At 52.2% G+C, this 14251-nt stretch overlaps 1 protein-coding gene and 1 long non-coding RNA gene across 2 annotated transcripts in view; one reads left to right on the forward strand and one right to left on the reverse strand.

Moving 5' to 3' along the window:
- The window catches only part of EPX (eosinophil peroxidase), a 10771-nt gene extending 3887 nt beyond the window's left edge, over positions 1-6884 (reverse strand). The window contains exons 1-10 of the mRNA XM_049860150.1: positions 6736-6884; positions 6518-6611; positions 6090-6265; positions 5768-5885; positions 5521-5650; positions 3883-4089; positions 2354-2672; positions 1694-1854; positions 1064-1319; positions 428-598 (exon numbers count right to left, since the gene is read on the reverse strand). Of these exons, the coding sequence (XP_049716107.1) occupies positions 428-598; positions 1064-1319; positions 1694-1854; positions 2354-2672; positions 3883-4089; positions 5521-5650; positions 5768-5885; positions 6090-6265; positions 6518-6611; positions 6736-6862 (1759 nt within the window). The 5' untranslated portion in view covers positions 6863-6884. The remainder of the gene's footprint in view (positions 1-427; positions 599-1063; positions 1320-1693; positions 1855-2353; positions 2673-3882; positions 4090-5520; positions 5651-5767; positions 5886-6089; positions 6266-6517; positions 6612-6735) is intronic.
- On the forward strand, positions 1829-10612 carry LOC126062521 (uncharacterized). Its single transcript, XR_007514081.1, has 3 exons — positions 1829-2556; positions 5787-5875; positions 10422-10612. It is a non-coding gene; the product is annotated as an uncharacterized LOC126062521 (long non-coding RNA).
- Positions 10613-14251: the final 3639 nt, after the last annotated feature.

Below are 14251 nucleotides of genomic sequence, written 5' to 3' on the forward strand. Positions count from 1 at the left end.
GAGACTGGAGGCTAGCATAGGTGGAAACCCCTCTCCGACTCTCCCTCACCAGCCTTTTTTCTTTCTTTCTGTCACTAATAAACCTTTGTTCGTGTGGAACCTCTGAACCTCTCCTGGTCATTCTTGGTCAGAAGAAGGTAAGAACCTAGGCAGGGCTTAGTCCCGAGCTGGGAAGCCTTGCCCTGTAACAGCTCCAGTGCCCACATCCTGGTCCTGTGATGAACTAAACCTGGGTACCCTACAGTGGATGGGGAAGATTGGCAGGACAGTGAACAGGTGTTCCCTGGGAGGCTCTACTGCATCAACCTCGGCCTTGCATGCCCCTGAACCTCTGCACATCCTGCACAGTCCAGGTCAGAAAGGGGACACCTACAGAGCAGCCCCAGTCCGAGCTAAGCCTGGAAGTAGGGGCCAGCGGCTCCCTCACCTGGGAGGCCATGGTCCCGGCTGCGCTGCATGTTGAGAGCTGCCAGATCCAGCCCAATCCTTCTTACTTGCTGAAACAGCCGGTCCCGGAGCTCATCCACCATCATGGAATCTTGCCGGTTCAGTTTGGCAGGGGTGGCCATAAGGCCTCGGAGGAGGGGATCGATGCCACCTGGTGGCGGGAGTGTAAGCAGCACAGATTAGACGACCCTCTGGGAAGCCCATTGGGTCATCCCATGATGCCACGCTGAGCTCCTTCAAGCTGGACAAGCCAGTTGCTTATATTCTATGTCAGAAAACAGGCCTGGGTGGACAAGAAGGGAGCTGGAGCTGGAAGGGAAAGACATCACCCCCCACTTCTTAAAGAAAGAGGTGAAGGAAGGATCCCTCCATGTCTACAACCTGCCAGCCTGACATCAGTCTGCCCTTGGCCCCCTTTTTAAAAGTTCTCTTATCCCTAAGGGGTGGGAGACCCATGACTGAGGGTCCTAGTGGCACCTGCCTCATTTTCATTGGTCCAGGGAGATGACTAGCAGCAGCCTGGCCTTCCGGCAGAAAGCCTGGCTCACCTGGGGGAGGGTATGATCTCATTCCCACTCCCATCCCACCCCCATCTGTCTCTGGAAAACCTGATCACCTTCATACACGACTCGCCAGCTGGCAAAAAAGGCAGAGCTAAGTGGGACACGGGAGTTGGGTGCCGAGGCCCGGTACTGGCTGTCCAAGCGGAACAGGAAGGGCCGGAGCATGGTGTGGCCAAAGCGGAAGGCCAAGGTGAAGACATTGGCTACACGTGGGTCCACGTTGGAGCAATACCCCCGGTAGGGCCCCAGTGTTCTCCTGGCCCGGGCCTTGCCCAGAACCAAGGGCAGGAAGTCTCGGTAGGTGATGATCTGAAAGGTAAGACACAGGAGGGACATGATCTTAGTGGCTGCCCACCCCGCTCCCTTGTTTGGACGGATTTTTGCTTTTCAAAGGGCTGTTCAGACGTATTAATTCTTTATTGTCATTACGGCAAATGTGGCAATGTTAATTTCTCATTGGCTAATGGAGATACGGAAACCCAGAGAGGCTGCGGTGGACAGGGTCACGCCACTGTGTGTCCAGTTCTGAGCTACGAGCAAAATCGGGGGTAGAGGTCAGATCTCAGGTATGCCCCAATCACTCAACCCTCAAGGATGTATTAAGGAAGGTTGGAGTCACTCCCTGAGACTGCTCCTTGGCCCAGATTGTCTTCTGGGGGAAGCTGGGACACAGGGCTCCCTACCTGGACCATGGCCCCCACGATCTTCCGAGCCTCATGGTACAGCTTGTCTCCGCTCCACTGGGGGTTCAGGCGTCTTAGCTCAGTGGCCAGTCGGTTGTGCTCTCGCAAAAAGAGGGTGTGCATGGCTGCCAGTTTGGGGGTTTCACTGGATCGGGAGTCACCTTGAAAACCCCAAATTCACAGTCACTACAACCCTTCCCAGAGAAATTGATTTCTGCTAACAAGCCCTAGTGGTGCTATGGTTAAGTATTTGACTACTAGCTGAAAGGTTGGCAGCTCAAACCCACTCAGAGACTCCTGGAAGACAGGCCTGACAATCTGCTTTTGAAAGGTCACAGCCTTGAAAACCCTGTGGGGCAGCCTACTCTGCACACGTGGGGTCGACATGAGTCAGAATCAACTCAGCAGCAACTAACAATAACATACAGGTAGTGAGTCCCTTGCCACTGGAGAGAGATTAAAACAAGTAGAGCTGGCCCTACACAGGCAATTTGTAAAGGACCTTCTTCCAGTTTACTGACTCTGTGATGACTAGGCACAGGTCTCTGCCTATGCTCTGCCTAACACTGAGGTCTGAAACCAAGTACCACCGTGGTTTGCCAACCCAGAACTCAGGGACTGGCATTTCCTGGGGAGGCACTCCCTTAATCCAAGTCTGACCTGCTAGGAAGCAGGGGATACGTGCGGAGCGGTTGGTGAGGAGACAGGGATCATCCCTCAAGTTGTCAAAGGGCAGTAGGGCCCGGCCATTATCCTGGAAGCGTTGGTTGACAGCCAGCAGCCCCAGGTAGTTGGTCCGGTTTCGGAGCCGCAGGGCAAGGGAGACCTCACTGCCGTACACCATACTGGCGTCCACAAAGGAGGTGAGTGCGTTGAGCTGGTCACGGACTTTATTCTTGTTTTGGGGGCACGAGGGTGCCGAGCGGAAGAAGGGGATGCAGTCACGCTGGTTCTTGATGCGGGGGTCATTGGGCGGGATCTGCAGTGAAAAGAAGCCTGAACAGTAGGCTGACTCCTTCTGGTCATTCCCTACCTGCCTTAAAACTTTGCTCAAAACTCCCCTCCTCCAGGATGCCTTCCTTGACTTGCCTTGAGTGTCCTCAGTGCTTTGTAATATGGAAGGCTAGAGATGCATAATTTTAGATCCTCATTTTACAGATAGGGAAACTGAGGCTCAGAGAGGGGAAGTGACAACTAGTTAGTGGGAGAAGTGGGACTAGAACCTAGTTCTCCTAATATTTGGGTGTGTGCTCCTTTAATTTGATTCAATTCGACTGACATTTCCTAAATACCTTTCTGTGCTGGGTGCTTGGACACTATGAAGGTCAACAGAACCCAGTCAAGGTTGCAGGAAGCTGGCAGATGAGTGAAAACAGACACATACATAGAGTTATGTGACTCGAAATTGAGATGGCATTTGCTATGCTTGATATAAACACCAAAAGCTAAATAAAAGTGTAATAGGAAGATCTGGGAAGGCTGCTCAGACAAGGTGCCCCTGAGCAGAGTTTGAGGAGTGCTTAAGGTTTCAGTAGGGAGGGCCTCATGTACCATCCCTCCTGAATGTTGCCTTACCTCTTAAGTATGAGTGTGTATGAGTGTGTGCACGTGTGTGTGCGTGAGTGCACGTGTGTGTGTGCATGAGTGCATGTGTGTGTGCGTGTGTCCTACATCCCCAGCACAGACTCAACTCCTCGCATTCCGTCTTTTCTTCCCTAGTGCTCATACCACCCTTGCACCCCAGGCCCAAGAATAGGGGCCTTCTCACAACCCAATCCCAGGAGCTGGCGAGAACTGTAGGGCTTTGGACCACCCCAGGAAAGAGAGAAGGACAAGTGCTAAAAGACCCTAAAGACCCCAAAAGTAGGAGCCGAGAGACTTCCCCTGCTGGAATCAGACCCATGGGTTAAGGCCTGTCTGACTTGCGTCCCCCTCCATAAAGCCTGCAGTGAACCTCCTGGTAGTTTGATCTACCCAGACACTCAACCCTGGACATGCAGAGTCTGTGCTGGGTCTCTTGGCACCAAAAGTCTTCAGTTACAGAGAGCTATGTTCCTTGTATCTTTGTCTTACACCCAGCCTTACAGATAGCTCCTGAAAGATGGTGCTTCCATCTTTGGGATCCCCATCCCCAGCTCTCTAGCTGGGGTGGAGGCCACAACAGGGGCCTGGGAGGTTGGCTGGGGTACCTTGATGGGAAAGCAGGGGGGCAGCTGGGCACAGGTCCTCTCACAGTCGACACCCCCAGAGAAGGCCACTCTGGCTGGGGACTCTGGGGAAAAGTCCAGGTCATGGTCGATGAACTGGCCCCACTGCATGAACATGAGGGCCCGGCCCCGGTCGGAGGTCAGCCTCTCGCTGGGGAAGCGCACAATCTGGTTGGAGACAGCCCGGACCTGGTGGGGAGATGAGGTCAGCATGGGGCATGGGCTCCCTGACTGCACCAAGGACACTCCAGGACATGAGAGAAGCAACTCCCCCTGCTGGAGAGAACATGTAATTGCTCTTCTCCTACCCTTCCCTTCCCTCTTGCGCCTGGAGATGTAGCCATCTCCTGTTCTGGCTGTCATTCTTAGAAGGATGGTCTGTGGCCCGGGTTCTGAGGATTCTGGGAATAAAGAGAAAGTGAGGGACCAGGCTGGCCCAGACCCACCAGCTATTTCAGAGAGATAAATAGATCAAATCGATAGATCCATTTATGGACAAAAAGTTAACTCTATGATAGAATAAGGAAACACCGGTGGCATAGTGGTTAAGTGCTCCGGCTGCTAACCAAGAGGTCGGCAGTTTGAATCCTCCAGGCGCTCCTTGGAAACTCTATGGGGCAGTTCTACTCTGTTCTATAGGGTCGCTATGGGTCGGAATCGACTTGACAGCAGCGGGTTTGGTTTTTTGGTTTTTATGATAGAATGAATTGATAGATACACGGAATGATTGATAGGTGATGGATGATAGATATACAGAAAATTGGATAGAGAGATGGATGGAACGATTAATGAAAGGAAAATTAATAAATAGACATTGATAGGTGGGTACATGATGGACTATTACACTGACGTATCAACAGAAGCTTGATGACCTGATAGATGTTAAATAGATCAATAGATCTAGCTAGATAAGGCATATAGCTCTTTATATTTAGCAATATACTTTGACACTAATTCTCTCAGAAAAATAATAGCCATATTGTAATGGCAAACACGAACAAATCATCTTCTATATGGCTGGTTACTCCCACTGCTGTCGAGTCAATTCCGACTCATATTGACCCGTAGGGTTTCCAAGGCTGTAAATCTCTACGGAAGCAGGCTGCCACATCTTTCTCCTGTGGAGCCACTGGTAGTTTTGAGCCTCCAAACTTTTTTGGTTATCAGTCAATTTCTTTAACCACTGCTCCACCAGGGTTCCTTATGGCTGTTTATACCAAGTGCTTTATTTAATATTCACACCAGCTCTATGAGGTAGGTACTGTTTTGCTGCCGTTTTACAGATGAGGAAACTGAGGCTCAGAAAGTTCTATTACTTGTCCAGAGTTGCCCAGCTGGTCAGTGATAGAGCCTACATTTGAGCCCTGCCTAGCTGACTCTGGGGCCCTGGTGGCTCAGTGGTTAAGCATTCATTCAACTGCTAACAAGAAGATCAGCAGTTTGAATCCACCAGCTGCTCCTTGGGAACCCTATGGGGCAGTTCTAGTCTGTCCTATAGGGTCACTATGAGTCAGAATCGACTCCAAGGCATCGGGTTTGGTTTGGTTTTTTGGTTCTAGCTGACTCTGGACTGGATTTAGAAGAGATCAAGCATCCTCCAGGCCCTCAACCCTGACTCACAAGAGGAAGAAGGAAACCGTTGCGCCTCTTGCTGGGGGTCCAGCCAAAGGGGAGTGACAGCCCGTCCTCATACTGGGCTGGCAGCCAGCGGGCCAGGGCCTGGTTGGAGGCCCCCAGCAAGGGTATCCTCCTGCAGCAGAGAGTGGGCCGAGGTTAGAGGGCTCAGGGTCTGGGGCCAGCTCAGAGTGGGGGGCAAGGTGAGGGAGGGAGGCATCTCAGGTCAGGTGCAGCTCCTGGCATCACCCACTTGTTGTTGCATCTCCCAGTGATGGTTCGGTACTTGTCACTGCACTTCTCAGGATTGTCCCGGAGAGCACAGCCACTGGCCTGGGACAGCAGCTGAAGCTGGGATTCTGTGAGTATATCTGGGGGTGGGACAGATGGGCAGGGTCCTAGGCTTAGAGTCCTTGGAGCTCTGGCTCATTCCTGAGCTGTCCTGTCCCAAACCTCCATCCCTTCACCCTCTTTCGTTCCAGCACTCCAGAACTCTGCACCCTGCCTCCCACCCCTGGCTTCCTTCCACTCCTAGGCCAGGGGCGGACCCCGGGGCTTGGCAGGGAGCACAGTACCAGTAACATTGAAGGGCCTGGACCCCTGGGATTGGAACTTCTCTTCCAGCAGCCCCAAGGCCACATGCATGTAGTCAGCGGCTCGGACGGCTGTCCTGGTGGCTGCTGCCGGCTGCTTGAAGTAGGACAGGAGGTCCATGGGGCTGGCCAAGCCACTTCGAAGTCGCTGCTTGATGCTGCCCAGAAGAGGGAGGGTGAGGGCTGGAGAAGAGTGCGGACCCACCCAGTGAAGCCCCAGCCCAGGGGTGGGCCGCAGGACAGTGTAGACACACAGGATGGACCAAGGGGAGGCTCTCTGCAGTGGCGGCCCCATGGTGACTGGGGCAGGGCCATGGTGAGATGGCCTTGGCTGGAGCCCACCCCTTGAAAGATCCTCCCAGGCACCATGCAGCCCCCAGGCACCATGCAGCCCCCAGGCTCAGGCCTACCTCCTCTGTGTGCGATTGTAGGCTGTATCCACCATCAGCTTGGCCTCTGTGATGCAGTCCTGTATGACTGAAGTCTCCACTGCCCTGGGGGAGGCTGTTCAGGGGCATGGGAACTCAAGGTTCAGGGGAGCCACAGGACGCCCAGACCCAAGCACTTCCCCCTCTACCCTTCCCCTCTCACACCCACCCTCCTCCTTGGCTTTTCAAGGTGCTATTACCCAGGGTAGCGCCCTCACAGGGCTGGGGGAGGGTGAGTGCGGCCAAGACCCCTGTCAGGGCCAGGAGCAACTTCATCTCTGCAAGGAGACCCCCAGTCACAGCTGAGTAAGCCACCAATTCCCCCATCCTGCACCTGCTGGGGTCCTAGCTCCCTTCTCTCCCAGAGGCCCCCAAGCTGATCCCTTCTGCTCTCCTGTGGAAGCAGTCTGGGAAAGGACTTTTATACCCCATCTGAAAGGGGGAGGGCAAAAGTCCAGCCTCTTGAGGTGGAGCCCTGGGACTTCCCTCCAGTTATCAGGGGAGCTAGGAGAGTGAACACCCCCTCCCACCCTGTCCCTTACCAGATGGGGGCATTCTTCCCCCTGTCCCCTATCCTCAGGCTTTGTGGCAAGCACAGGGATTGACAGGAAGAAGTCTCGGGGTTCTGGCTGTGGATGGACCCTCAGCCTCAGTTTCTTCATCAACGAAGTGGGGTGCTGCCCCTCTTCAGAGACTAAATATGAGAATGGGTATAAAAGTGCTTTGTAAATTGTACTCTGAGGTGCAAATGCTGGTTTAGGTTCTAGTAATGAGCCATTTTTTTAATGAGCCATGAAGGCGCCCTGGTGGTGCAGTGGTTGAAATGCTAGGCTGCTAACCGAAAGGTTGAGGTTTGAACCACTAGCCAATCCACAGGAGAAAGATGTGGCAGTCTGCTTCCATAAAGATTTATAGCCTTGGAAACCCTATGGGGCAGTTCTATTCTGTCCTATGGGGTCACTATGAATTGGAATTGATTTGATGGCAGTGGGTTTTATGGAATGAGCTCTGAAGAGTCCCTGGGTGATACAAACATTGGAGGTCCAAACACACTTAGAGGTGCCTTGGAAGACAGGCCTGGTGACCTACTTCCTATGGAGCAGTGCTACTCTGCACACATGGGATTGCCCTAAGTTGGAATTGACACAACAGCAACCAACAACAACAATGACAATGAGCCACAAAGCTTATCCTAACCACCGGATTTCACTTGGCACCCAGTCCCTCCAGTCCCCCCAGTACTCCTCATCCCTTACCCTGCCCTATTTTTCCTTTCTTTCTCCGGTACCTACCACCTTCTAGCATCCTTAGAATTTACTTATTTGCTATACTTAGTGTTTCTTGTGTCTCCTCCCGACAGAACCTAAGCTCCACCAGGGCAGGGATCTTTGCTGGCGAGCTCACTGTTGTATTTCTCCCAGGGTCCAGGGTAGTGCCTGGAACGCAGGCACCACTCAATGAGCATTGACTAGATGACTGAGTAGTGTGGCTGCAGAGAGGATGGGGTCTGGTCTGCCACTAACTGGCTGTGTGGCCTCAAACAACTCACTTCTCCTTTCTGGGACTCAGTTTCCCCATTCCTAAAATGGGCATTGATCCAGATGATTCGAAAAGTTCCTCCCTTCCCCCAACAGAGCATGGCCCGGGTCTGTCTTACTGTTGTATCCTCCACCCCCAGCCCCATGCCCAACAGAAGGCCTGGCATTGGGTAGCTGCTCAGTAAATGTGTGTTGAGTGAACAGATGATGTATGATCTGTGATTCAGTCCCTCTTCCTCACCGTTCAATCCTACCAGCTCTAAGTGGGGGAAGAGGGTGGGGCGGTGGTTGAGGCAGAGCCTGGAAGTGAAATGAAGGGGTCACTTCTTGGCGGCATCCAGTGGGGCCATTTGAGGGATGCAGTGAGATGTTATGGGAAAAACAGCCAGCAGAGTGACCCCCCATCACAGATCTCCAGGAAAGCCAAGGTCCTGCCTTAGACTTGGTGCTTCTCCAGATGTTTCTTCAATGCCTGTCAGAGTAGGTTTACTCTGAGTGGTGGGTCTACACTCTGAGTTTCTATTGGGCTTGCTTGGCCTACTCTTGAGAGACAGCTTGCTGCAGTGGGGTCAGACCACCCTGGGTTTGAATCAGTTCTGTCACTAGCTGTGCGAGTTGGGTGAGCCTCCGTTTCTACATCATAAGTGTAGGACACACCCCAGTCAGGCTTCCCCCAGGGGTCTGTGCTTTCTCACACCTCCTGGCCTTTCCTCCTGCCATCTTCTCCACTGGATGAAACCAATGGAGTATGGGCTGTGAAGCATGGCTGAAGCCCAGGGGCAGATTATCCAACAGGCAAGGTAAGCACGGTCCTTACCTTGCTTATCAGTCATCTCTAGTGAACAATTTCAGGTTTTTTTTTTCACCATATCAAGGATTCTGCTTCTAGGTATGGCTGGCGTCTGTCTCTCTCCCCACCCCACAGCATCTTCCTACAGAATCAAATCTCTTTTCAAAGTTACAATCCCTGACAGGGACAGATGACCCAGTAAGCAAGGTAAGCATGGACTTACTTGTGCTTACTTACTAATCTGTAGTGAACAAGTTCCTGTGGGTTTCACCACTTGCGGTTCTCAACCCCATCCAGTCTGCCTGGAGAACATGTGCTCATTTCTCAATACTCAGCTCAAGAATCCCTACGCCTGGCAACCTGCCTGTGCTCACCCTTCTCCAGGTGGAAACCTCCATTCCTTCTTCCATGCAGATCCTAAAGCTTCTCCAGACTCGCAGCAGGGCTGTTCCCAGTGTCCTTGTCTACTGCTCTGCATCCCTCACCTCCTACCTCAACCCAAAGGCCCTGCACAGCCCCCTCCTCCCACACCAACGCCACTGGCCTTGACAGTTGTTCTCGAAACAGGCGCTTCAGCAATCCCTTTTACAAGCTCCAGTTGAAGGCCTGAGCCCTCCTGATCTTATCTCCTTATCTTCAGCAGAGGCCCCTCTCCAGGAATGGGGGGGCCTGTGATGAAAAGTTGCTGCGTAGTAGCTGAAAGGATTATGAAGTCCTTGTCTGACCCACTGCGTGACTTTGTGTAAATCGCAGCACCCCCAGGACCTCAGTTTCCAAATCTGTGAAAGGAAGAAAATGACCCCTATAAAGCAAAGAGATACTACAAATTGTAGAGTGCTCCCCAAGGAGCTCCGGTGGTGCAGTGGTGAAGCATTCAGCTGCTGACGGAAAGGTCAGCAGTTTGAACTTACCAGCCACTCTGCAGGAGAAAGTTGTGGCAGTCTGCTTCCGTAAAGATTACAGTAGCCTTGGAAACCTTATAGGGCCATTCTGTCCTGTCCTATAGGGTCGCTTTGAGTCAGAATTGACTCTACAATAATGGGTTTATGGCGCGTGCTCCCCAAATGTACTTTGGCCAGCCCCTGCTCTCAGGAAGTCAGATCCCCAGTGGTTGGAAGCCAGGCTGGGTGTATGTAAGCTAGGGTGCTCTTCTTCCAGGGTCCCTGCCACTCAGAGGACTCTAGTGCTTCAGCAACAGAGAGTCGTGCAAGGGTTTTGCTACAGCTGTGGGCAGCTGTGGGTTATTGGCACAAACCCCAGGCTCTAGACCCAGACCTGCCATGTTGGCTGATCTTTCAGGGGTTTTGACCTATTGGCCACTCAAGGTAATGATGACAGGCAAGCAGATGGGAGCAAACCACCAAGAGGACCTGGAATAATGCTGGGCACCCTGAACCGGTATACCCAGACTCTGGAGGGTGGTCCCCAGGACACTGGTTGAACTAGTTATTTGGGTTGGGAGTGGGATTGTAGAAGTGGGGCCTGACACCTGGCTGTCCTGGTCCCTGGGGGCTAACCTTTGGCTGCCCTTTCTCCTAACTTCTACTTCCTCCCACAGGACCCTACCTCTAGGTCCAGCCACTCTCTGTCTGTGTCCAGGCCTCTGCTGATTCTGCAAGAAGCTCCTCCCTCCCCTCTTGGCTCCCTCTGAACAGCCATCTCTGACCCACTCCACAAGCTAGGCTAGGTGGCCCAGCCACAGCACTTACTACCGGGAAGCTCGCGGAGAGCCGTACAGGGGGCGGGGGGAGGGGCTGGGAACTGGGGTGTGGAGTAAGGCTCACTTGTATTCCAATCCTGGCACCACCATCCACTTGGACAGGCTATCCAACTTCTCGGAACCCACCTCCTCACTGTCAAACAGAGGCCATTACTACCCATACCTTACAGAGTCATTAGGAGAATGAAGGTAGAATGCCATCACAATGCCTGCTATGCAACAGGCATTCAACTATGTTTGCTGAAAAAACCTTGCTGTTCTGCTGTGTTGTTCCCTCCTTTGTTGAGCTCATTTGGGACTCTCCACAAGGGCACCGATGAACATCAGCTGAAGGGGTAGGGGAAAGGAGTTCAAGAGCTTTGCAGACCATTCAGGGCTGGGCACCTGAAAGGGATTGTTCAGATCGGTTCTCTGAGCCTCCTGATCATGCTGGAGTGGGCATGCCATCAGTCTGTGCCAGGCCATGGAAACAGAGTGAACCACAGTGATAGAAGGAGAAGCCCCCAGGTCTCCAGCTCAGGCCCCTGCCCACCCCCTCCAGCTGCGGCCGTGCCATGTCTGTTTGTTGCCCACAGGAGCTTCGATACCTAACACAGTGCCTGTCAGGAACTTACTAAATGTTTGTGGAATGGATACATTCACCATGATCTTGCCTGACATGTCCCTCAGGGTCAGGGAATGGGTTTGTGCCTGTATATCCATCAGGACCTGGTGCCTTTCTTTGGGGACATTGTTCTCTCTGGACCAGGACATGTCACAGGCCCAGCCTTGCTAGGCTGAGGCTCAGACCATGGACCACAAAGGAGGCTTCCCTCCCTAGCAACTCTCAGCTACAATACCCAAGAGCCTTCCCGCCAAGCCACCCCTGGCCATCTCAAAACCTCAACCTTCTGCAACCACTTTCATAAGAACCGTCCACCAACAAGGGTAGAGCTGCTGGCCACAGGCCTGATTGGATCTCTTTATCTGCTCAGCTCCAACGGCCCCAGTCAAGACAGCTGGGGTGGATCAGGGCTCAGGGCCTGGTGGGCCTGCTCCTGTTCACTGGGGTGCCAAGGAATGGGGTCCCTGACTCTATTTTCATGACAAGAACGCAGAGGTTTGCAGGAAAACAGCTTGGCTTAAAGTGCAATGGCTTGGCTGCTGTGCAAGAGGCTGGGGGCTGGGCCAGGAATGTGTGCACGTGTGTGTACATATGCATGTGTGTGTCCCAGAGCTGAGGACTCCCCTCCCGAGGAGGGCGACTCTGAGGGCTCTGTCTTTGGTAAGGCTGGTAGAAAAATTTCAGTAGGGGCTTTGGAGAACTGACTGGCCTGGGAGCCCAGCACTGCCCCTGACTGACTGTGTGACTTGGGCTTGACCTCTCTGATCTGCTAAGAAAGTCAATAAAGGGCAGGAGGGCTCAGGAAGAAGGAGGAATGTTTGGGGAGCACTTGAGGGTAGCACAAGTCCAGGGGATCCTCCTTGGCCTTGTGTGACAGCTGGTACCTTACCTACTTTGTTAGACTGGGCACTACCAGGGTCAGAGCCTGGGCTTACACATAAGGCAGACCCTTCTCTGAGTCAACTACATAAGGAGTGAGACGGCTCAGTGGGGCATACCACCTGCAGCTCACTGTTCATATCTGGCTGCTTGCGTCTGTGGGGTAATGGCAACCCTGAGGCTGTTGAGTTCCAGAAAGAAGGGCCATGGCTGGCTTAGGTGATTTATTGAGCCCTGCCATGTGCCAGGCATGGTGTCCTGTGATTTACCGCCCTCACCCCCTTATCCTCACAGCAACCTTATGAGGCAAACGTTCTGTTTTATTGTTGAGAACAGAGAAAATTATGTGTCCTGGATTCAGAACAAGGAAGAGCCAAGCAGAGATCTGAGCCTGGGTCTGACGTGACAAACTGGCTCCTTCTCCCCAGGATCCAAGGGCACCAATGTGGCCTGATGGGAGAGAAGGCTCCTCATCAGCCTGGGAAGATGCCTCAGGCCTGGTGCCCCTGTTGGGTACTGGGGGTAGGGGTCTGACAGGCCAAGTTGCTTTAATTGTACTGAGTCCTGGGGGAGGCTGCCCCAGTGGGTAGGCTGGGCTGCCCCAGCCACTCTGGGGCACTCTGGAGCAGGGGGTGGTTAGAGGAGGGGCACAAAAAGGGACAGGGGCTGGTAGATGAAGGAAGTCAGAGAGCTACACCTCCCCTCAGTTCTCCTTGGCCCACACACTTTAAATAAAAATCCAACAGTTTCTCCACAAAAAAAGGCCGACAGGATTCATTTTGTATCCTAGCATCTCAAGACAGAAAGAATGACTGTCTGAAGGCTGTAGAGATTTAGACACTCTACAGAATGAAAGGTGAGACAAACGCAGTGTCTTTGCCTGGGACACTACAATCTAGAAGGTTAAAAAATGTAAAACAACTGTTTAAAAGATGGTACAGGTTTTACCTCTTCGTCCTAGTTCCAGCTCCCTCACCAGCATCTCTCTGCTGGTGGTGATGAGATGAGCATGGAGGTGGAGATATCCCTGGTCCCAGCTCCTTCGCAGCACTGAGGTGGCTGCAGCCAGTGTCCAATGTCAGCCCTTTATGCTCAGGAGAGGGCTGTTCTCTCTTTCCACTCTTCTTGTCCTACCCCTCACAATGTACCCTCCTGGTAGGCATCATGGGAAAGGGCCAAGTTCCTTTCTTCTCCTCTCATTATCCTTGGGAGGTACATCACACATGACAATATATGTACAAAATTTTATATGAGAGGTTAACTTGAGCTATAAACTTTCACCTAAAGTACAATAAAAAAAAATACATCAAATAAATAGGGACTCTGTTTATATCTAATTCAAATATGACACATTATGATTTGTTCGACATAAAAAAAAAATTTATTGCCGTTGAGTTGATTCTGACTCATAGCGTCCCTAAAGGACAGAGTGGAACTGCCCCACAAAGTTTCCAAGGCTGTAACCTTTACAGAAGCAGACTGCCACGTCTTTCTCCCATGAAGCATCTGGTGGGTTCAAATCGCCGACCTTTTTGTTAGCAGCTGAGAGCTTAACCATTGCGCCACCAGGGTGCCTTCCCTGTAAAGATTACACTCTTGGAAACCCTATGGGACAGTTCTACACTGTCCTATATGGTCACTATGTGTCGGACTCAACAGCAACAGGTTTGTTTTTTTAATTTTTACAGAAGCAGACTGCCACATCGTTCTTCCATAGAGTGGCTGGTGGATTCCAACAGCCGACTTGGTTAGCAGCCAAGAGCTTAACAACTGTACTACCAGGGCTCCTCGGAAGGCGCGTTAGTCAACCATAAACACGTACCTACGTGATGCTGCCTGTGGCTCCCAACGCAGGCTGTCATGGATCCACCACCCTTGCTGGGCTCTGAGCAAAGACACACCTTAGCTTTCTCTGTGTCTATCTGGGCTGTGGTGAAGGTTCTATAATACGTGCTTGAATGGAATCAGGCTTTGTAGACTTGAATCCAGAATGGGATGCAGGATTATTCTAGAAGAGTTAAAGCCAGAAGCTCCCCAGTGCTCCTCCCAACACTGCCCAATCACTGAAGGCTTATGGGTTTGGTGGACACACTCTAGACTTGGAAGGTCAGAGTGTCTGTCTTCAAGGACTAATTTTGTTTATTCTCCTGTTTAAACTACTATTTGTTTATTCTTTCAACAAATA

The sequence above is a fragment of the Elephas maximus genome, chromosome 19 (genome assembly GCF_024166365.1).
Source record: "Elephas maximus indicus isolate mEleMax1 chromosome 19, mEleMax1 primary haplotype, whole genome shotgun sequence".
NCBI lineage: Eukaryota > Metazoa > Chordata > Mammalia > Proboscidea > Elephantidae > Elephas > Elephas maximus.